At 38.4% G+C, this 22,863-nt stretch overlaps 1 protein-coding gene across 1 annotated transcript in view; it reads left to right on the top strand.

The window, feature by feature from the left end:
* The first annotated feature begins 426 nt into the window (after positions 1 to 426).
* LOC122105524 (ABI family member 3 binding protein) overlaps positions 427 to 22,863 on the top strand; it is a 192,057-nt gene continuing 169,620 nt past the window's right edge. Inside the window, exon 1 of the mRNA XM_042676771.1 lies at positions 427 to 523. Within this exon, the coding sequence (XP_042532705.1) occupies positions 445 to 523 (79 nt within the window). The 5' untranslated portion in view covers positions 427 to 444. The remainder of the gene's footprint in view (positions 524 to 22,863) is intronic.

Here is a 22,863-nt window from a genome sequence, read left to right as displayed (position 1 = left end):
CTTGGTCCCATATTTTTAAAAAAAGGGTTGGATTGGTTTCTTAGATAATTAAAAACAGTTTCCTTCTTCATTTTATATTTTTAACATCCTGATGGTTTTAAGTGTGTCTTTACTCAGTAAAGTAGTTCATCTGATGTTTCAAAATTGCCTTATAAATACTTTTTCTTCCACAATTATAGATTGGCTATAATTTCAAATTTGTATCACAGAAGGAAGAAAAGAGACAGACAGAGATGTGATGATATGTGTGTGTGTGTTTTATTTTTTTGGTGTGTGTGGGAAAGGGTGTGATGTCATCTTGTCTCCACCCCTTGTGAGTAAGCCCACAGCACAGCACAGTGCAGCCGCCTGGCTCTGTCACTGGAAGACAGTCTACTTAAATGCAGCTCCAGAGCTGTGAGGCGTCCACCAGCATCACTCCCCGTGTGAGGTGGCCAATGCAACATGCTCTCCAGCTTGGGGTGTCTACTTCTCTGTGGAAGTATTGCACTTGCCCTGGGAAATGCACAGAAATTGCCAAAAGGCAAGTAGTTCTGATGTTTTATGTTTTAAAAGTAATACTAATGGATGTGTTTAACTGTTATATATTAAATATGATATGTTTTTCAATATGAAGGGGTAGAGTTATGGTGCAGGAAGGCCAAAGAAGGGGGGGGGGTGTCTCTTAAACTTTTACTTTCCCCGTGATTACTTTTCACTTTACCACAACTTTTTCTTATGTTCAGAGGAACCTGAATGGTAGCATATGGAAGTACAGTATTTGTATCTTGAGTAATATTGTGTAAATGAGTTTTTTTTGGGGGGGGTTTGTTAGAGAGTTATGTGGTGCTTTTATGCTCTTCCCCAGAGACTAAGCCAGTATTCACTTATGGTTTTTTTTTAAAAGCTAGTTCTAAAACTGGAACTCTTTGGTATAAATCTCAAATGTACCTGTTCATCAGGAGGCTGAGGGAGTCCAGGCAGGTCCGACCCAAATACAGCCCTGAAGCAAGCAGCAGGCACCTCTTTGGGGGCGTTTGGAAGAGAGATTGAGCAGAACGGGACACTCCCCCTCCTTCTTTTTTTAAATTGCTCTTATTTTAGTGTTGGTATTTTGTTTACAAATGTCATCCGAAAGAAATTAAAATTTCTAAACTTAGACCCCACAAGCCTCCCTTCTGAGTCCATGAACACCGGAACATGCGGCTCTTGCCTCTGTCCCGTCTGAGCATAAATGCGGCATGTAGTTTGGTTCCTGTGCAGAGGCATTTTTCTAAGCCAACTCTAGGTCTGCAAAGGCTTTTTATGGCTGCAGACTGCAGTAGTCAGCAGGATTATGAAAAACAGACTGGAATTTACCATACAGTTATGATGGAAAAGATTGGACCTAGTACAGAGCATAGTGTGCACAGAGTCAGAAAGAAAAATTGTTCATGTTGGAATATCCAAAAGATTGTGTCTTTAACCTCTCTCTGGTGAGTTCACTTCAGGATCATTTTGTCTCTTTTTGAAAAGTGTCCTTTTGTCACTGTATAAAGTGAAACTTGAATCTAGAATGAGAATGTTGAACGAAGCATTTGGCTGAATGGTCTTTCACTTGATGATGTGAAAAGCAGTTACAACAACAACAACAAAAACCTAAACTAATCTTCTCAACTAATGATGCAAAGAATAAGTCAAACAAGCACTCTTAGATCTTTTCTTTTTCTTCTACCAAGAATTTTGTTCCCTGATCACAGTGAGTAATTTAAATCACAGTGTGATTTAAATAAAGTGTGCGCCACAGACATTCAGAATTGGTTGGTCAGATTGATGAAGGATTTAAGGGCCACATGACACTTGGCATTTTTTTTCAGTCTCAGTACTTATAGATGATTTGATGTGATTTTTGTATTTGCTGGGTAGGGACAAAAGCCAACATTCAGTTACTACAAATTTCTGTAAATTCCAAGTGCTTTAATTAGAATGTGCAATCATGGAGTACTCATTTCTTGGTACAACTTGCCTTTATTTGTAATGGTAAAGACAAAAAAAAAAAGCAGTCAAAAATAGCCATAAAACTTTTGCATATTTTTTATTGTACCATTCATCAGATGTGTTTTTAGTTGGGCTTCTTTTGTAAATTTAAAACAATCCATAATTTTGGTAATTTGAAAAATGAAACTCCATCAGATTATAAGTGGCAAGTTTTCTTGTATTTAATACTTTTTCTTTATTATGGAAGATACTGAATAACTTTTTTTTTTTTTTAGTTGAAGCCACCTTAGTCAAATTGGGTTCCAGGAAAAGGTGCATTGTTATACAGTGGATGAGAAAGGAGAAAGGCAATATATTTGTTGTCATTGTCCCTGAGCCTCTTTGTACCCAAGGCTAACACTCTACCACTTGAGCTACAATGCTTTTTCTGGCTTTTATTGGAGATAGGAATCTCATGTATTTTCCTGCCCAGGCTTGCTACAAACAGATGCTCAGATCTCAGCTTCCTGAGTAGCTAGGATTACAGGTGTGAGCCACTGGTACTTGGCTGATGCTTTGTCTTTTGTGGGGGAGTCACAATAGATGTTAGCACTTTATAGGTTCTGAACTTTTCTCAGCTAAGAAATTTGTCTTTTTTTTTTTTTTTTTTTTAACCCATTGTTTCTGAAAAACATTTGGTGGATAATTCCCCTTATCCATAGAAAGCTAAAATGTCAGCTGGGCACCCGTGGTTCACGCCTGTAATCCTAGCCTACTTAGGAGGCTGAGATCTGAGGATCATGGTTCAAAACAGGAAAGTCCCTGAGACTCTTATCTCCAATAAACGACCAGAAAACTGGAAGTGGCGCTGTGGCTCAAGTGGTAGAGTGCTAGCCTTGAGCTGAATAGCTGAGGGACAGTGCTTAGGCCCAAAGTTTAAGCCCCATGACTGACAAAAAAAAAAAAAGTAAAAGAAAGCTATAATGTATTCTCATAGGCTTGTCCATCATAAAACACATTTGAACAATGGGTTGGCTAAAAAAGAAAAATAGTTCTCTTTCTTTTTTTCAATTTTAAGTTAGTTAAGTGCTACTTGTGATTTAAGAAGATAGAATTTGAGAGCTAGAAAAGGATTAATTTTTTTTTATCATATCTACTGATCCAGAACTTTGGATTTATGGACCTCTAAAAATACACATATATTTCAATAGCAAGGCTCTATTATGTGGCTCATTGTTGGAACTTGCCATGTAAGAATGCTCAAAGTGAGGAAAAATCCTTATGGTTCATAAAAACAAATTAAGGATTTATAAAAGAAGTGAATTTAATTAGACAAATGAGTTCATCATCCTTATTCTGATGGTTAAAAACTGGTTAAAAACTTTACCTCAGGCCAATTCTTGGAAAATACTGTCCTAGTTCAACCACTTACCTTCTAAATAAGGATACCCAGACTGGGTGTGGTAGTTCACATTTATAATCCTAGATATCTGAAAAGCAGAGGCTGGGCCTGGACAAAAACTTAAGACATTGGGCTGGGAAGGTGGCTCAGTGGTAGAGCGCTTGCCTTGCATGCATGAGGCCCTGGGTTCGATTCCTCAGCACCACATAAACAAGAAGAAAAAAGCCGGAAGTGGTGCTGTGGCTCAAGTGGTAGAGTGCTAGCCTTGAGCTGAAGAGCTGAGGGACAGCACCCAGGTCCAGAGTTCAGGCCCCACGACCAGACCAAAAAAAAAACAAAAAAACTTAAGACATTATTTGAAAAATAACTAAAATTAAAATGGTTGAGGGTGTGACTCAAATGGCAAAATAGGTACCTTACCTAACAAATTTGAGATCTTGCATTTAAAACCAAATACTGCTAAAAAGAAAAAAAAGGCACTCAAGGCTAGGGGAGATTTAGGGACTTCCAATGTTAGCAATGGAGCCAGGATTGGGTACTAAGTATCTGGTTCAGAATCCTGCTCTTGTCAGGTAAGCAGGCTCTCATTCAAACCTCAGATTCTGTTCTACAGTATTCCTGAGAATGCCATCCTTCCATTGACAAAAAATATTTCTTATACAACTCTAAAGGCTCATCTTAGTTACTAAGAATATATAAACACATACACACACACACATACACACATATATGGTTATTTAAAAGAAATCATTTTTTAAATATATATTTTTATTGTAAAGATACTGTACGGAGGGGTTTCAGTTAATATGAGTAAGGTAATGAGTACATTTCCTATTGAGCATTAAGAAATCACTTTTTACATGTCATTTATCTATTTGCTTACCTACTCACCTTATTATTATTTTTGTTGTTGTTGGTTATGGGGCTTGAACTCTGTGCCTGGGTGCTTGCTGTCCCCCAGCTCTTCAGCTCAAGGCTATCACTCTACCACTTGAGCCACAGCGCCACTTCTGGTTTTCTGGTGGTTAATTGGAGATAAAAGTCTCATGGACTTTCCTGCTCAGGCTGATTTTGAACCGTGATCCTCATATCTCAGCCTCTGAGTAGCTAGGATTACAGGGCACTGGCACCTGATTCACCTAACTTGTTATAAAAACAAGTTGTTAGAATTTTTTCTTACCTTTTTTTTTAAGTTTAAAGCTAGAGACTATTGTCAATGTATGTTTTATTTTCTTCACAATTTAAGATGGTATTGTTTGCAAGTGATTGAACTTTGTTATGCCTCAGGGTTTTTTTTTCCACCTAAAAAATGGAAATGAAACTGGGTGCTGGCTGCTCATTCCTGTAATCCTAGTTTTTCAGGAAGCTGAGATCTAAGGATCATGGTTAAAAGTCAGCTCAGACAGGAAAGTGTGTGAGACTGTTTCCACCAAACTAGACTATCTCCACCAAACTACCAGAAAAGCTGTATGTGGAGCTGTGACTCAAATGGTAGATCTCTAGCCTTGAGCAAAAGCCGTTCCTTACAGCATAGCACCCAGGCTCTGAGTTCAAGCCCCGCAAAAAAAAAAAAAAAAAAAAGAAAGGAAATCATATCTATTGTACAATATTTTAAGGCTGAATGAAATACAGCTTTTAGTGCTGAGTCTGATGTGATATGTATTCAATAAAGACTTGGTCATAAAAATGTCTTTTAAGTCTGGGTACTAGTGGCTCACACCTTTTATCCTACCTGCTCAGGAAGCTGAGATCTAAGGATTGAGGTTCAAAGCCAGCCCAGGCAGGAACATCTGCAAGACTCTCATCTCCAATTAACCACCAGAAAACTGGAAGTAGCACTGTGGCTCAAATGGGAGATCACTCGTCTTGAGCTGAAGAGCTGAGGGACAGTGCCCAGGCCCAGAGTTCAAACCCCACATCCAACAAAAGAATAATGTAGTTCAAAGTTGAAAATACACACACACCAAACAATGTATGACCTTACGTTGAGAACTATTCCTTTTTAGAATCCTTATTCTGCATACTAGAAAATTTTCTTCTCCCATGGTCTATGTGCTAAAGTTACAAACTCAGCGATATGGGGTGAAGGTGCTAATAAAATCTTATAAATGAACATCAGAAGATGGACAAACCTCTGTACTGAAACTCCTGTGTGTGGAAGATGATAATTAGCCCAAAAGCAAAGGGTACTATTACTTAGTGAGAAAATATATGACACTTCTGTGAGGAAAATCACAGTTTCCAAGATACAAGTATAATAATATGGTCCACGGGCATGTGGCTAAGGAAACTAGCTCCTTGTCTATTACTCCAAGGTTGGGAATTATTAACGACTACCACTATTATTCAGTTATTCTCATAAAGAACATTCCTTGAGCACATACTGTATATGGTCATTTAGTGCTGTCTGTTTTATTATCTTTAAGTCTTTGTGCAAAGGAGTTGCCATGTAACAAAGAAGTTTATGAATACAATGTGTCTTGGTCAATGTCACCCCTTTCAACATTCTCATTCCTCCCTCTCCTACTCACCCACTCTATTATATTTTGAAATATAGATTGATTTTTTTTCGGGGGGGGGTCCAGTCATGGGGCCTGAATTCTGGGCCTGGGCGCTGTCCCTCAGCTCTTTAGCTCAAGGCTAGCGCTCTACCACTTGAGCCACAGCGCCACTTCCGGCTTTTTTCTTTTTGCTTCTGTGGTGCTGAGGAATCGAACCCAGGGCCTCATGCATGCAAGGCAAGTGCTCTACCACTGAGCCACCTTCCCAGCCCCAGATTGATTTGTTTTTACTGTATTCTCCCCTTATCCATATTTTTAATGTAGAAACAGAATTAAACATGCAGAGCACTCTTATAAAACACATGTTATATTACTCTCATTTTAGAGAGGATTAGATTATATGTACCAGTCATTGCTTCAGTGATTTGCCCCAACTCACATAGAGACATAAAAAAAAAACACCAAAAAACCCTACCTTTTCATTTCAATCTGATATCAGCTCCTTGCTCTATGGAAAGCTAACTTGATTTATTCAAGTAACCAATTGTCTCCTATGCACATGCAGAATTCTGAGTCTGAGGAAACATAGCATGGTGCTTGTCCTTAAGATGCTAACCATTAGTGAGGAGATGGGTGGAAAAGAATAATTCCAGGAGAGAGAGATACTTCTCCAAATTGGTGAAATTCAAAGAACTTTGAGAACAGCCAGATGGACCCAGTCCAGACCAGAGGTGTCAAGAATTATGAGAGGCTCTGAAGGAGAGGTCTGAGGGACACGTACAATTTGGAGGTATTTGGCTAAGAGGTCAGGGACCTTCCCAGCGCAAGTAACTACTGGGCCAGAGGCCACCGGACACCTGGGAGCAGAGCTCAGGGATTAGTAAAGCATCACAAGGGGAAGCCAAGACTGAAAATCCACCCTAGATGCAACTGTGCCTTCCTTGTCTCCATCTGCCCCGACTCCTCAAGATTCATTACCTCAAGATTCATGGCAACAGAGGAAATAGACTGTTGTGTTTGGAAAGCCAGCCTCTTACATCTTATTCTGTAAACTTTCCAGCCATTCACCTAGGGGCTGGCGCTCATTCGCCTGGAGTCCTTCCAACCTACTGTGACAGAACAAGAATGTGTCATTCTCAGGCCCTGTCAGTCTGTGTCTCCAAAGGGTGGGTGATACTTGTGAGGGGCTACGAAGGTGGAGGGGTGACCTGGGGAATGCAAAGATGACTAGATGGAGTCCTGACTTTATCTGAGTAGTATATAATTATGCGACGATGGAGATGTATTAATGAGTATGCAAGAAGAAATGGCTCCACTGATTTAAAAGAATCTGGAAAACTGTAGGAGGCTATTTTAGCATATTTTATAGGTCTAAAGTGTTTATTTCCCTCCCTTCACCCCCACCTCTCTTTCTTTTACCCCTCTCCCTCAATCCCCTCCCTCTCCTCCCTCTCCTCCCTTCCCTCCCTCCCTCCCTCCCTCCCTCCCTCCCTCCCTCCTCCTTCCCTCCCTCCCTCCCTCCTTCCCTTCCTTCCTTCCTTCCTCCCTCCCTCCCTCCTTCCCTTCCTTCCTTCCTTCCTTCCTTCCTTCCTTCCTTCCTTCCTTCTTTCCTCCCTCCCTCCCTCCCTCCCTCCTCCCTTCCTCCCTCCCTCCCTCCTCCCTTCCTCCCTCCCTCCTTCCTTCCTTCCTTCCTTCCTTCCTTCCTTCCTTCTTTCCTTCCTTCCTTCCTCCCTTCCTCCCTCCCTCCCTCTTTTCCTCCCTCCATCCCTTCCTTCCTTCCTTTCAATACTGAGGTTTGTACTCAGGTCCTTCTTACTGGGCAGGTGTTCTACCACTTGAGAAATACCCTCAGCTTTTTCTTTTCTCTAGTCATTTTTCAGATAACTGAATAACTGCCTGGTTGGTTTGAATCTCACTCATGCCTCCTTGTTACTAGGATGGCAGGCAAATCCCACCATGCCCAGCTTCTTTCTGATATGGACTCTGCCTTTTTCCTCTGTGCTGACCTTGAACCCTGATTCTGTGATCTTCACATCCATGGTAGCTGGAATTACAGATGTGAGCCACTACACTCATCCCCAGTATTTTTTTTAAATTTAAGTACTGATTATTGAGCATCAACTAGGTAATAGATCTAGATTGTATAAAAAGAACTTTATATGAGGAATGTAAAAGTGATCAAATATAACTCTCTTTTGTGCTGAGTTTAAAACTCAAGGTTTCAAAATAAAAATTCTCTATAAAATTCCTCTGTGCCAATTATATACTAGCTCAGTGTAGAAACTATTATTTTAATTCTACAGACTATTCTGTCAGGCTGTGACATACAAACATTAAGGAATCTTAGTCATTTCTCTTTTTCTTCAGATTTTTAGGGTACAGGGGAACAATTAAGAATACAACTAATGATGGCAAAGACGGTTTAAATGTAGATGGTAAATGATTTGTTTAAGGCAAAGGCAAAGTGTCTAAGGAAACGAGAGCCATGGGTGTGATGCAATAAAGGAAAACATATTTGTTCAAATGATCAAAAAAGTAAAAAAGTAGAGGACTACAAAAAATTAAAAACAGTGCTTTAAACACATACATTTGGTTAAAGTAGTACTTACAAATAGGACATATTTTATTATTTTTTATGTATCATTATATACTAGTCATGATATTTAATGATGTGTTTATTTGAATTTACTATTATCTCAAGGAATTTACTAGTATCTCAAGGCATAACAAATTTCTATAAAATTATCAGCTTAAAATAGGACATTTATTGTTTCTAAGTTGCTGGGGGTTAGGAGTCAGACTGTCTTAGCTAGATCTTCTGCTTCTAGGTTTTTCACAAAGCTTCTGGGAAAGTTCTAGAACTGGGCCTCATCTGAAGGCTTAGCTGGGGAAGAATTTACTCCTAAGCTCTCATGATCAGGAGAACTGTTTTCTTGGAGGACCATCGATCTGAGAACCTCTCTATTGCCAGAGTTCTTTGGCATGTGGGCCTCTCTACTATAGTCATTTACTTTACCAATATATAAGCCCAGAAGAGTTTGCAGGCAAGATTGGCATTAGATTTTATGCTGCCTAATAGTAGAAGTGAAGGCTCTTTTGCTATATCCTCTTGTTTAGAAGCAGCTCAGAGGATAGAGGTGATTGCCCACTTACCTTATCTTGATTCTACACACCACATGCTCAGTGCCTGCTTGAACTCACTAGACAATATAATGGAACTATGAATGCAGAAAGTCCAACTTTAGAGAAAACGTTGTTTGAACATTCATACTCTTCCCACTTCCCACAGAATTCTACCATTAGTAGCAGATGGTCAACAGTCAAAGCGCTAATTTGTTGAATTCCAGGGTTAGATTTAGTTCTAGAAAAATCCTTGAGAATTGAAATAAGTATCTTAAGAGCGCAAAGGTTAATACGGAGCATCAAACATAAACCTTGTTTATGATATTCAGGAGTCTAGTCAGTCCTTAGAGTTCTTATTAGATTCCATTACAAGTAGTTGTATCAAAGCACACAAAACAAAGCCCCCTAAAAGAGAAAAATTGATGCAACCATCCCTGGAAGAAGAACACATAAGAAAAAAATTGTATTCAAGTAATAAAGAAATATTAGGAATTAACACTTATGAACTTGTCATAGCGTTCTTATAAAAATGCGTTTCTGAAACATTAGTGGTTCTTAGAGTAAGTGGAAGAGTAACTGTAAGTTTGAGTTAAATTTGTATTTGGGTAACGGAGTTATACTTTTATTAGTAGATATAATGGAGGCTACCTTGAAAGTTAAAGGAGTGTGTTAAAGATCTTGTTTGGTATTAATAAAACAACATTTGTTCCAAGGCTCTCAGGAAGCAAAAAAAAAAAAAAATACTGTACAAAGAAAATATCTTCCATATGAGCCAGAACCTTGGAGAATGTTTGATAGTACTAAAATACCCTGTAGGCTTTTTTCTTTCCCCAGTCTCCTCTTATGCAGGGATGGTTTCCGTGGCCCAGGATATATGGCAAGTTGGTTCTGATGTCTCAGGCTATCTTGGAAAAGTTTTGGGGACAGCAAGACGAAGCCAGAATTCTATTCCATGTTAATATAGCTGGATAGAGTTTGCCATAAAATTTCATAGAAGGTGTTGCAGGGTGGTTTTTCAACTTAACAACATTCAATCCCAATGGTCTGGATGGGAATGTGGAATTCTTGGATAAAATCTGAGGTGTGAAGTCCTCTCAACACGGAAGGTCTGAAGGCTGCTTAGGGCTCTTCCTTGCTGAATTTTGAGAAGACAAGTAGAAGATATGATACCTTCTTAGACTTTCCAGCCAAGTTTGGCTTAGAACTCAGCTGTCCAGGTAGACACTGGATATGAGAAAATATGACTGTTTTTCAGGATTGGTTTACATTTCTTCATTTTGTCATCCAATTAGTATATCTAAAAATGATCACAATAGGATTAAAAGAGAAACAACACATTTTCTGCCTTTTAAGTGTTTGAAATTAAGCTTCTTGGCTGTAGGAAATCCATTTTTTTCATATAAAACTTGGTGTCATAATTCTCATCTTCACTTAGCAGCCAGCATTATAGGAATTATGTATTATAGCCAGTATGTATTATATACCTATGATATATATATATATATAACAGTAATATGTTAAGAAAAGCAAAGCACTTTATGAGTTCAATCAGTGCTAGATACTGGAATTATACAAATGTGCAATGAGTTTTGTTCCCCACAAAGTTCACATGATATGAGTTACTTTGGGAACTGTATCCTTTAATTGTGTATATTAGTGTATACATTCTAGCTTATTTTCTTTCTATTCTGGGTTAAGGATAACTTTCGAGCATGTAGCATGCCTATAATCTAAAACATCTTTCAATGCATTCTGTTGAGTCTCTAGTATAGTGGAAGGTCTCTGACCTTTGAGGATGGAGGAACACTTGTTGGGACCTTGGATGGGTGCTTTTCTTCCAATGTGCTATCTAGGTGGGGTTCAGATTTCTTTCACCTTAAACACAATCCTTTGGTTGTTTTCTTTTTTGTTGCCTGATAAGAAAACACACTGGTTTTTCAAAAGCCCTACTGAGAGTTCACTGTACACATGCGCGTGTGGGTGTGTGAGACCTAACAGGCCCTCCTGATCTGAGAAGAGGCTTCTGCCTTTTAAGGAGGGGTCTGGGATGCTTGCCAAAGTCATGCTGGCAGAGAACCCTGGAATTCTGAGCTCTGTCGTGTTCCAGATATGTGATCAAGGGATGCAGAACAGTTTTCTTCTCCTTTCACTTTCCCAGATGGAGTTAACTCACCCCTAGCCAGTTTAGGAAAAAGTGTCAGATGACCTGAAGATCAACCCTTCCACCCTTCTCCATCTTCTTCAAACATCTCTGATAATCTTGCAGAAATTCCTCTCTAACTACTTCCACTCGATTTAGAGAAAATGGAGAAAGACGGTGCTACAGTTTACCTAATCTGCTACTTTACTACAAAGTAGAGAGATATATACAGAAGAGTAGCAATATAGATTAGAGGTAAAGTACAAAGATAACTGTGAGGCAGGGCAAGTTAGTTAGCCCTCTCTGAAAATCAGATCTTTTTCCTTTGAAAAACAGAACAACAAAAATATCAGTCTTCTTCTTTAGCTTCCACAAAGAAATAATACGAGGGTGACTTTTTGCTCAGTGACACTTAGAGGAGCATTGTTGGGTATTCTATGGCCTTAATATATCTTGAAAAGATGTTGAGAGAAAAGAGCTCTTGCTGGATGTCAGTCCAGTCTGCCTAGGTCTGGGCTGTAGAGACTTGATGCTTCACACTGAGGCACAGGTGTTTTAAGTGTAATTCTTGAAAGCAGCATCTTGTTCCTCTTTCTTACTCCACCTCTTTTTGCAATGATTTGAAGGCCCTGCTCAGAGCAGGTTGGCCGTTTACTGTGAAAAATTTTGGAGGACAAGTCACAGTCTTTGGTCAGTTTTTCCTTTTACTTATCCTTGGGATGTAGTTTTGTTTGACTTGGCTTTTGCCAGTCTGTTTGTTCGAAGGAACTGATTTCTTTTTAAACCTTTAGTACTGGGGATTAAACCTAGAGCCCTGCATTTGCTCCACTTGAGTTATATCCGTACCCGCTTGGTTAGTATGTTGATTCTCAGACAAGCTCTCACTAACTCTGTCTGGATTGGTCTTGAACTCACAATCCTCCTGATGCCACCTTCAAAGCAGGGATTACAGCCATGTGGTATCACCCGTGTATGACCAACGAAATATTTTCTGCTTTCCTTTTTGTTCTCTGATCCCTTCTCTTTCCTATAACATAGATTTCTTCCCATGTCCTTCCTCTTCCCTTCAATCTCTCTATCTTCCTTTCTCAACACTATAAAAAATGGTCTTCAGACCATTTTCATTGCTTGCATCCAAGGCCACCCCTACTGGCCGTTTTGGCCATGTTCTGGCCTCACAGCTGACTCTCCATCTGTTTGGATGGACTAGGAATCATCCCTTTGGAAAACAATGCACACTCTATCTTTTCCTAAGTGTTGCTTCTATGTCATTATAAGGCTTTCAGTGGGTTGAAAATGTCTTAGTGCCTTGCTCATTTATTTATCTTGGCATAGTAAGCCTGCAAAGAGCACATACTTACCTTCCTCTGGTAATCTCTCACCTATCAGAATGCATAAAACACAAGCTATGTCCATACCACATTTCATTTAACGTGGCCCTGAATGAAGCCTAAGTCATGGCTGAGGAAAGGTGTTAACATATAAGATGATTAAAACCACATCCCATGCTGTCATTTTGAAAAGTTGGCTTTTTGTTTGTTCTGGAGATTTATTCTGCTGCAGTTGTTGGAGTTTGATATTTTGAAGTACTTTCAGAGAATTTTTCTGTTTTCCAGTATCTCAGGGAGTTGGGTCTTAAATTCAAATGCCATGTTTTGATTCATTTGACTTGTACCCAACATTTCCATGAAACTGAGTTTCTGTGTAAAGTGTCGCTTGGAAATGTGATCGTCTAATTTGGCAATTAGATCACCATCGTGGGCATTCAATTCCTTTTCAACATGCTAGCTTTGATCTCCATTTCTCTGGCTCACCATTTTCTTACTGCACTTAAGAGATGACTTCCAAATTTTCCTCTCACTTAGTTTTTAGCTCTCTTCTCACTGGTTTTCATGTCTTTTCAAGACTGTGCTTGGGATATCATCCACTATATCCTCCATAATAACTTTATATATTCTATTGATAACTTTTTCAACCATAATCCATATTATGAATTAATAATGGAGAAATATTTATAAACAGGCATCCATATTCACAGGCTCTACACTTGAGGATTCTTGGTTGAATCTATTTAGAATATATTTGAAAAACAAAAACAACAAGTTTTACTTGAACCAACAGGTACAACCTTCTTCTTACCATTAGGCCCTGGACAATGCAGTAAAGCAACTGTTTACACAGCATTTACATTGTAGTAGGTATTAAAAGTAATTACAGATAATTTAAAGCATACAGGCAGACATTAATTCCAGATCCAGGAATCCACATGTGCAATTGCACATGTATTTCATGCTAACTTGTGCAGGTTCTCCCTGTGATACAAATAAACACATAAGAAATAAATAATAAAATTCCAAGACTCTGATTAATTGTGGTGTAATACACTATTGGCTTTTAGCTGATCAATGTATAAATAATATGGTGTTTTAGTTTTTTGGTCTTGTGTAGGATTGATCTAGTTAAATAAAGCACAGTTTTATAAACAGACTTTTACTAAAGCAAGTGATTAAAAAAAATCCATTTGGGGCACAACTCAAATTTAAATATTGATATTATAACTGAATCACTTGAATCACTAATAAGTAGCCAATGAATCATTGGGCTTAAGTGTCAACTTGAAAGGATAAGAACAGAAGGACCACTTTTGAGACCAGCGTGGGCAGTAAAGATAATGAGACCCCTTCTCAACTCATAGCTGGTGCGTGGTGTAGACCTGTCATCCCAATTGTGCTGCAGTTAGGAGCACCATGGTTCCAGACCCCTTGGAGCAGAAGAGTCCTCAGGACTCAATCTGAGTGGAAGGAAGCTGGATGCAGTGGCCAATGTCTGTCAGCACAGCAATGTTGGGAAGCCTAAAGTAGGGGACATGGCAGTCCAGGTGAGACTCTGGGAAGAAAGCTATATGTTTATCTTAAAAATAACCAGAAAAATAAACCAGGCCCGGAGGAGTGGCTCAGTGGTAGATTTCCTCGCAAGTGTGAAGTCCTGAAAACTCAAAAGCTTCTGTTAAATAAAAAAAGAAAAAAAATCAATGAATCATTTACAGACAAAACACTACTTTCTACTATGTATTGGTTAAAATTCCTTCTTATGTGATTGACAAGAAGCCCCATTTTCAGAGTTTGTCACCAACTTGTCAGTGTGTTCTCATATATATTCAGGTGTCTTTCGCAGCTGTTTATTAAGAGCATGTATTTTATTTTAGAATTCCCAAGTCAGTCAGCTGAAATACATTGTGTAACACTTGTTCCTAATCGGCCACTCAGTCCCAGCATCTGTTTTCACTTATGTCAGAAAATTAAGACAACACGTATTTACTGTGGTGTTTTCCAAAGTCGTCATAACCCATGGCTCACACGTTCTCTGCAAGGGCTTAGGAACATCTATTTCGAACATTCCTTCACATGGTTGGTGGCTGATAGGCCACAGAGACCACAGACGTTAATGCTAAATAAACTTCCTGAAAATTATCACATAACTGAAAACCTATGAAAGGATAAGCACTAGAAGAATACAGATACTTTGAAGAATATCTCTTTCCAGGGACTTTCATGTTTTGTAACAAGAATGTTAATTTCTTAAGAAAAAAGTAGAAAAACATTTATCTCCACATTCATTCCCTCTGAATCAAAAGATTCACAGATCTACTGCACCTGACATCCACAGGCTTGCTTGTGGAAGATGATTAAATGGGAATGGTGAAAGAAGCCTTGGGCATTTCATCATATCAACATGCAGCTCTTTCCCAGCCCTGTAGACATGGATTCTGTACTACAGACTCAAATCCAAAGTGCTACAAAAGCTAAAATAGTTTGTACACCACAGAGGAAAATTCTACACTTGACCGTATGTGACAGGTTGCAGTCAAAATGCAGGTATACTAAACATAGCATTGTGATTATCTTTAGTCTACTGTATAAAGTGTACATAAAACATACAATAAATCTTGGGTTCAGACGTGGGTTCCAAGGTATCTATATATATATATATATATATATATATATATATATATATGCCAATATTCAAAAAAATCCAAAGGTGGAATTATTGGTTCAAAGCAATTTGCATAAAGGATTGACTGAGGAGGAAAGGATGTGAATACAATGGTTATCAAGCTACAACAAGCATCAGAATCTTAAAGGGCTGATTTGGCCTTGGAAAGCAGGGCCTTATAAGGCTCCTGATTCAGGAGACTTGATGGGGAGATGGTTTGGAGAATTTGAATTCCTCCCAGGTGATATGAGTCCCACTTCTCCTGGGAGGGCTATTTCCTTTACTTCATGCATTTTTAAATTGTTATTACAAAGGTGATATACAGAAGAGTTATATTTATATAAGTCAGATAAAAAGTACATTTCTTGGGCTGGGAAGGTGGCTCAGTGGTAGAGCACTTGCCTTGCATGCATGAGGCCCTGGGTTCGATTCCTCAGCACCACATAAGCAAAAAGAAAAAAGCTGGAAGTGGCGCTGTGGCTCAAGTGGTAGAGCACTAGCCTTGAGCTGAAGAGCTGAGGGACAGCACCCAGGCCCAGAGTTCAGGCCCCACGACCGGACCCCCCCCCCCAAAAAAAAGTACATTTCTTTTTGGACGGTGTCACCTCTTCCCTCACTCTCTCACAGTTTTTCCTTCCAGTCTAGTGTCTAGTATCACTGCTGCATTTGTTCACCCTTCATCCCACCATTTCTGTGCCCCTTATCACCCTCCCAAAGACAGATAAACAAATAAGACAAAAAGAAAACACAGCAACAAAGGAAAAAAAACCCCTCTTATTTCCATTTCCTGGGACCCATGTTGATAAATATTATTTTATATGATCATATGCACATATATTTAGCCTTTGTGATCCTCTCCTAAGAATATCCTCCTTTGGTCTCACTCTGTGTGAATGCCGAGAAACCTGCATAATTTGTCAAGTCCCAGTGTATTATTATTATTTTTTAACTATCCAGTGTGTTTTCTAATAGGTTTATAGGCACATTCTAGCTACCATAAATGAGGGAACCCATACAATATATGTTTCTCTCTGTCTGGATTGCTTCGATTCCTATGATTTTTTCCAAGTTTTTCCACTTGAGAGAACCACTTTTTGAAAGTCCTTGACAGTGGAATTTATTAAGTATGCAGTTTCATCTTGCCTAACACCTACCTTTACTATACTGAGCAGATTTAAGCAATTGTTCTGGTAGCTGGGCACCAGTGGCTCATGCCTGTAATCTTCACTACTGGAGAGTTTGAGATCTGAGGACTGTGGTTTGAAGGAAGCCCTGGGAAGACAATTCTGAGAGACTCCTGTCTTCAATTAACCAACAAAACACTGGAAATGTAGGTGTGGCTCAAGTGGTAGAGAGCCAGCCTTCAGTGGAAAAATCATTCTAGTAATCTGCATGTTAAACAGCTATTACTGGGGCTGCAACTGTGGCTTAGTAATAGAGGGCATTTCTAGCATGAAGCCCTGGGCTTGTTTCCTTAGTACTACATAAACAAAAAAATTAAATGAAAGAAATAAAATTAAAAGAGAGGAATTAAAAAACAAACCAAAAAACTGATGATTCTGCTAAGATTAACCATGTATAGAAAAGTGATATTGACTTTTAATATAATCAATATTAAGCACCAAGATGTTAATTTGAGGATTGTGGTTATTATGGGCTTAACATAGTATAGTTCCCTATATTTGGAGAACCTGGGCTTTATGCTGTTCAGTACAAAATACTTGAATAGGCAAACAATTAGCTTGAAATGGTGAGAATTCCTAGGACTCAAGATGAGTTTTTTTGACCACTTTTTAGAGTTAGAAAATACATTTATCCTTACTCATGTAACTGTAACCCCTCTGTACAGTATCTTTACAATAAAACATAAAAAAAAATACATTTACCACAGTTAGCTGGAGTGCTGGACATTATTCACTTAATGTACCCTTGTTTGGTGTTGAGTAATGTTTAAAACTCGGGCTGAAAGGTTCTGGTGACATTATGAGCTATTAGTGGAATTCATTCCACTTGTGTACATATGCTAAAGTTAATCCCTATTATTAGCCAGAGCATGTGGTAAGTCTTTTTTTTTTTTTTTTTTTTTTTTTTAATTTAATTTTATTTTATTTGTGAACATACTGTACAGAGGAGTTACAGTTACATGGGCAGGATAATGTGTACATTTCTTACCAAGCATTGCAGCCTCCTCCTTTGTTTATCCTTCACATCCCTTCCCAGCCTCCCCCCTCCCCCCCTAATCCCAATCCTTCTCCTTCCTCCCTCCCCCCAGCCCCCCCCCCCCCCACCAACATTGTAAAGTTCGTTTTGGACATGACAACTTGTACTTCTCATTGTTGCAACAGGTCCACCTGTATCCTTAAACAACTGGTTTTTCCCCATCTCCTCCACAAGTTATACTGACATCAAATATAGTGAAAGCAAGGGTTATACTGTGGGGGAGGGACATACAAAGCAACAAAGAGATAATCTTATAAATGTGTTAGAAACACATGCATGAAAGAAAAAAACATTAAAATACACATCTAAGGGTTCATTTTCCTGACATCACATTATCTGACCTTTTCCGCTTGACTCATACATATACTAGATATTACAAATAAGGGAAACCATGGGACCTACGTTTCTTTGGGCCTGGCTTACTTCACTTAATATAATTTTTTCCAACTTTTTCCATTTCCTAACAAATGGGGCAATGTCATTCTTTCTGATGGAGGCATAGAATTCCATTGTGTATATATACCACATTTTCTTGATCCATTCATCTACTGAGGGGCATCTGGGTTGGTTCCATATCTTAGCTATGGTAAATAATGCTGCAATAAACATAGTTGTGCTGGTAGCTTTAGTGTGGTCTTGTTTGTAAACATTAGGGTAAATGCCCAAAAGTGGGATTGCTGTGTCATAGGGGAGCTCTATGTGGAGTCTTTTGAGGAACCTCCATACTGCTTTCCAAAGTGGTTGAACAAGTTTACATTCCCACCAACAATGAATTAAGGTTCCTTTCTGTGCATGTGGTAAGTCTTACCTAAAGTCAAGAACCCTTTTATAAAGCCTGAAGGGTTTATTTTACCAGGTTAAAGAAGAAAAAACATTGTGTGACTAAAGATAATGATACATCACATAAAAGTTTTCTGTCATTTGTGGCTTTCATAGATTTTTAGCCAGCATTTCATCTAAATTGGATATCAGCCTTATGGTTGAGCATTAGTTATGACATTTGCACTTGAGAGCTAGCTGAAAGCATTGTGTGCATAGCTTGAAGGTTACAATTCCTTTTCTCAGCTTAGAGGACTAAAAAAAGCCAAAAAAACCATGCTTGAAATTGTGTTAATGTTCATATACTTATTTTTCATGATGTGTTGGTATTTGGATATTTTGTTTCTTCAAGAAGTCTAAAAACCAGTAAAAATTAATAGCTATCTAGACAGATTTTTTTTTTTACTGATTAATCATTAAAGAGGAAATCAGGGCTATAAAATACTGCACTTTGAAACAATGTGTTTTTTTTGGTAATCAATTTTGGTTTGGTGCAAAAAAAAAATGTAATGTTCAGAATGATCCCATTATTGAAACCCTCTGAAACAAGGCAAATTTATATAACCACTGGAATATGAAAATGAAGATGCTTCTGAAGCTAGGTCACAAAACAAATGGTCTTGCTTGTATTTCTGGATAATTCATTATGGAGCAAGTGATCTGCCATGTTGTGGGACATTCAAAGAATCCGGTGGAGATATCCATGTGTTGAGATGCCGAGACATTCTGCCTACATCCAGCACAAACTTGCTCATGGAGTGAGATATTTTGGAAGCCTGTTTTCCAACCTTGGTCAAGCATTCAGATGGATGCAATGTGGTCAGTATCTTAACCCAACCTCTGAGAAATTGAGTCAGAATGGCCGAATTAAAGCTTCTCCCAAATTCCTGATCCACAGAGACTGTGTAGATAATAAATACATTCTTACTATTTTCTAAGCAACCAAGCTTTAGGTTAATAAATATGTAGCAATAGGTAATTATTCAAGGAGAATATTTGTTGCCTTTTAAAAAACACTTGAGGGGCTGGAAAGGTGGCTCAGTGGTAGAGCGCTTGCCTTGCATGCATGAGGCCCTGAGTTCCATTCCTCAGCACCACATAAGCACAAAGAAAAAACACGGAAGTGGTGCTATGGCTCAAGTGGTAGAGCGCTAGCCTTGAGCTGGAGAGCTGAGGGACAGCGCCCAGGCCCAGAGGTCAAGCCCCACGACCGGACCCAAAAAATAAAATAAAAAACACTTGAAAAGGCTATTTCAATAGAAATAAAAGGCAAAAGACAAATATAGGTCTATCTCATTATTGGTACATGACTTTGGAATTTCAGTTTAGCCTACAAGCAAAAGATAAGTGGAAATAAATTCTGGATGAAAATTTGAATAAATTATCAAGATCATAAAATACTGATCATAAATACTTATTAAGGAAATGTACATGGACAAATACCTTTTTTTAAGAAAACTCAGAAATTGTGTGTGGGATGGGAGGGAAAAACTAGGAGAGAGAGGGGGAAAGGATGATATTCTTCAAAAAGAAATGTACTCATTACCTGACTTATGCAACTGTAACCCCTCTGTATATCACTTTTATAATAACAATAAAAAGAAGAAAACTCAGAAAATGTTTGATAGCTTAGTGAGGCTTGAAGACCATATGTTCTGGAGCTTTCATAATGGTCATGTATTCAAAAGGTCATCTATTGGACTGGCCTTAGGCCAAGGGTGTGGATCTCTGTTGATACTGCTATTATTTAGGAGAGAAAACAGTGCCCAAGATAGCTTAAAGAGAGTCAGATCCAAAATCCATCTTGTAAGTTGACCTACATCCCTAAATTCCTCCTGAAGAACAAATGCACCTCCAGGGACAAATTTGGATTAGGCCAACTTCTCATCTCCTGACCTTAGTTTTGACTCCATGATGAAGTTTATGCCATGGGATTCTTCATATAATTCCATCTCCCGGGTAGCCATTGTGAAATCTTATATCTCCTATTAAAAAATCACTATAAGCATCCAACATAATAAGAATAAAGATATAAAGAAGAAAAACAGGTACTATCCTGGTGTAGTTTATATCCTAGTAAAAAAGATCAACAAACTTCATAATAAAAACTATAGCTGAGGAATAAATAAATAAAGGAATTTGTTTTTATGGGAGAGGTGAGAAGACTTTGAACACAGCCTTTACTGATGCCCTGCAAAAGTTTTATGATCTGTATGACCTATGTCTAATTTAATTTTTTAAATGTTTCATGTGAGGACTTTCTTTACATATCCTATCTGTGTCTGTAGAGGATAAGGAAGAATTTCTAACTTCAAACCAGAATACCATTAAATATAATAGTTTTTAAAAATGTTTTTATTTTATTGTAAAGATGTTGGACAGAGGGGTTACAGTTACATGAGTAAGGTAATGCGTACATTTCTTGTCCAGCATTGTTATCCCCTCCTTTGTTTTCTCCTATTTTCCCTTCCCTCCTCCTTCCCCAAATTGTAAAGTTCATTTCCAACATAGTGAGTATCATTGTTGCAATGGGTCATCCTGGGTCCTTGTTTTAGCATTTTGTTATTCCCTTTTCCCCTCCCCAAATTAGATAAATGTATATATAAGATGCAGGGTACCAAAATCAAATACAGTGACAACAGGGGATATACCACAGGGAGAAGAACATACAAAGGAAACAAAAAAAGTTACACAGTACACTAAAAACAACAACAACAAAGACCGACCTCTTTTTTTGTTGTTGTTGTTGGTAGTGGGGCTTGAACTCTGGGCCTGGGTGCTGTTCTTCAGTTCTTCAGCCAAGGCTAGCACGCTACCGCTTAAGCTACAGTGCTACTTCCGGTTTTCTAGTGGTTTATTGGAGATAAGAGTCTCACAGACTTTCTTGCCCGTGCTGGCTTTGAACCGTGATCCTCAGATCTCAGCCTCCTGAGTAGCTAGGATTACAGGCGTGAACCATTGGCGCCGGACAAGGACAAGAAAGACCTCTTGTGTCCTTACCTTGGGGTTCATTTCGCTTAGCACCATCTTATATGGTTATATGTACAAAGTTTTTGAGCTTTTCTGCTCATCTGATAAAATTATCCTAGATGTATACTAATGGTTGCAAATGAGGGAGAACATGGGACTTATATTTCTTTTGGTCTGGCTTACTTCACTTAATATGATTTTTTCCAAATCTTCCCATTTCCTAACAAATGAAGCGGTGTTATTCTTTCTGATGGAAGCATAGTATTCCATTATATTATATAATATATATATATATATTATATCACTTTTCCTTAATCCATTCATCTACTGAGGAGCATCTGAGTTGGTTCCATAGCTATGGTGAGTAATTGCTACAATAAACATAGTTGTGCTGGTAGCTTTAGTACAGCTTTAGTTTGTGATCATTTGGGTAAATGCCCAAAAGTGAGATTGCTGGGCCATAGGGGAGTTCTATGTGGAATCTTTTGAGGAACCTCCATACTGCTTTCCAAAGTGGTTGAACAAGTTTACTCTCCCACCAACAATGCAGTAGAGTTCCCTTTTGGCCACATCCCCTCCAGCATCTGTTATTAGATTTCCTGATTATAGCCATTCTAACTGGGCTGAGATGGAATCTCAATGTTGTTTTGATTTGCATTTCTTTTATGGAAATGTTGAGCATTTCTTCATGTGTCTAATGACCATTCTTATTCCCTCTTCAGAGAAGTCTCTCTTTAAGTCTTTCAACTTCAAATGGATCTTAGACCTAGAAGTAAAAGCAGACACCCTGAAAACATTACAGGAAGGAATAGGAGAAACTCTAGGGCTCTTTGGCACAGGCCAAAATTTTCTTAATAAGGATCTATAAACACAAAAAAATCAAAGAAAGGCTGAACAAATGGGATTACATTAAACTTCAGAGCTTTGTATGGTAAAGGACATAGCTAGCACGATCAATGGAAAGCCCACAGATTGGGTGAAGATCTTCACTAGCCACACAACAGACAGGGCCTTATTTTTAAAATATACTTAGAACTCAAACAAATTACATCCCCCCCAAACAAATCCTCAATAAATATGATACTGTTTTGAAGCCACAAATAGCATGTCTGTAAACCAAGGCTCATCTGAAACATTATGAATGCTCTTCTTCTGCATTTAACTTCTATTGTGCTTCCTTTTGGATACCATTATTGCTTTGAGCCAAGTGTATTTCTTCCTTCAAAAACACCAGTGTTTATAAAATAATTACAAAGATAAACCACAGATCCTTAACAGTTAATAAGACCTTATCTACAAAGCATAAAATTGGGAACCAAGACTAAGACAAAGACCAAAATTCAATTTGGATCCCAAGTCTTGTATACAACATGTTCATCATTTCAGGAGTCTCAAGGCTCTGTGTGCTCTCATTTTTGTCCAGACACAGGTGTCTTAGACTTGATATTCTTCACTTGTCTTATCATAGTGGCCTAGGCAGGAGTATTTTAGTAATAAAAACAGTTCTACCACTATAATCTATAATATCTACCCTCAAAAAACACAACTGATTAAGCAATCAAAACATTTAGGCTTTTGAACTCATATCTTTTTCTAAAGATGGCCATGGACACAGACAAAGTCAAAACAAAACTGAGACAGGTCTGAAAGCATCATCTTTACAGACGGGTGCCTTTAGAAAAAAATCACAACTCTGATGAGATCCATTATTGAATAATCTTTTCCTTGTCCTTGAAATGGTGGTCACATTCATCCTTATT

This window comes from Dipodomys spectabilis, unplaced genomic scaffold (genome assembly GCF_019054845.1).
Source record: "Dipodomys spectabilis isolate Male_0828 unplaced genomic scaffold, ASM1905484v1 ptg000032l, whole genome shotgun sequence".
NCBI lineage: Eukaryota > Metazoa > Chordata > Mammalia > Rodentia > Heteromyidae > Dipodomys > Dipodomys spectabilis.
Note: the sequence above shows the minus strand (reverse complement) of the source record. Positions and strands in the feature narration are given on the sequence as shown.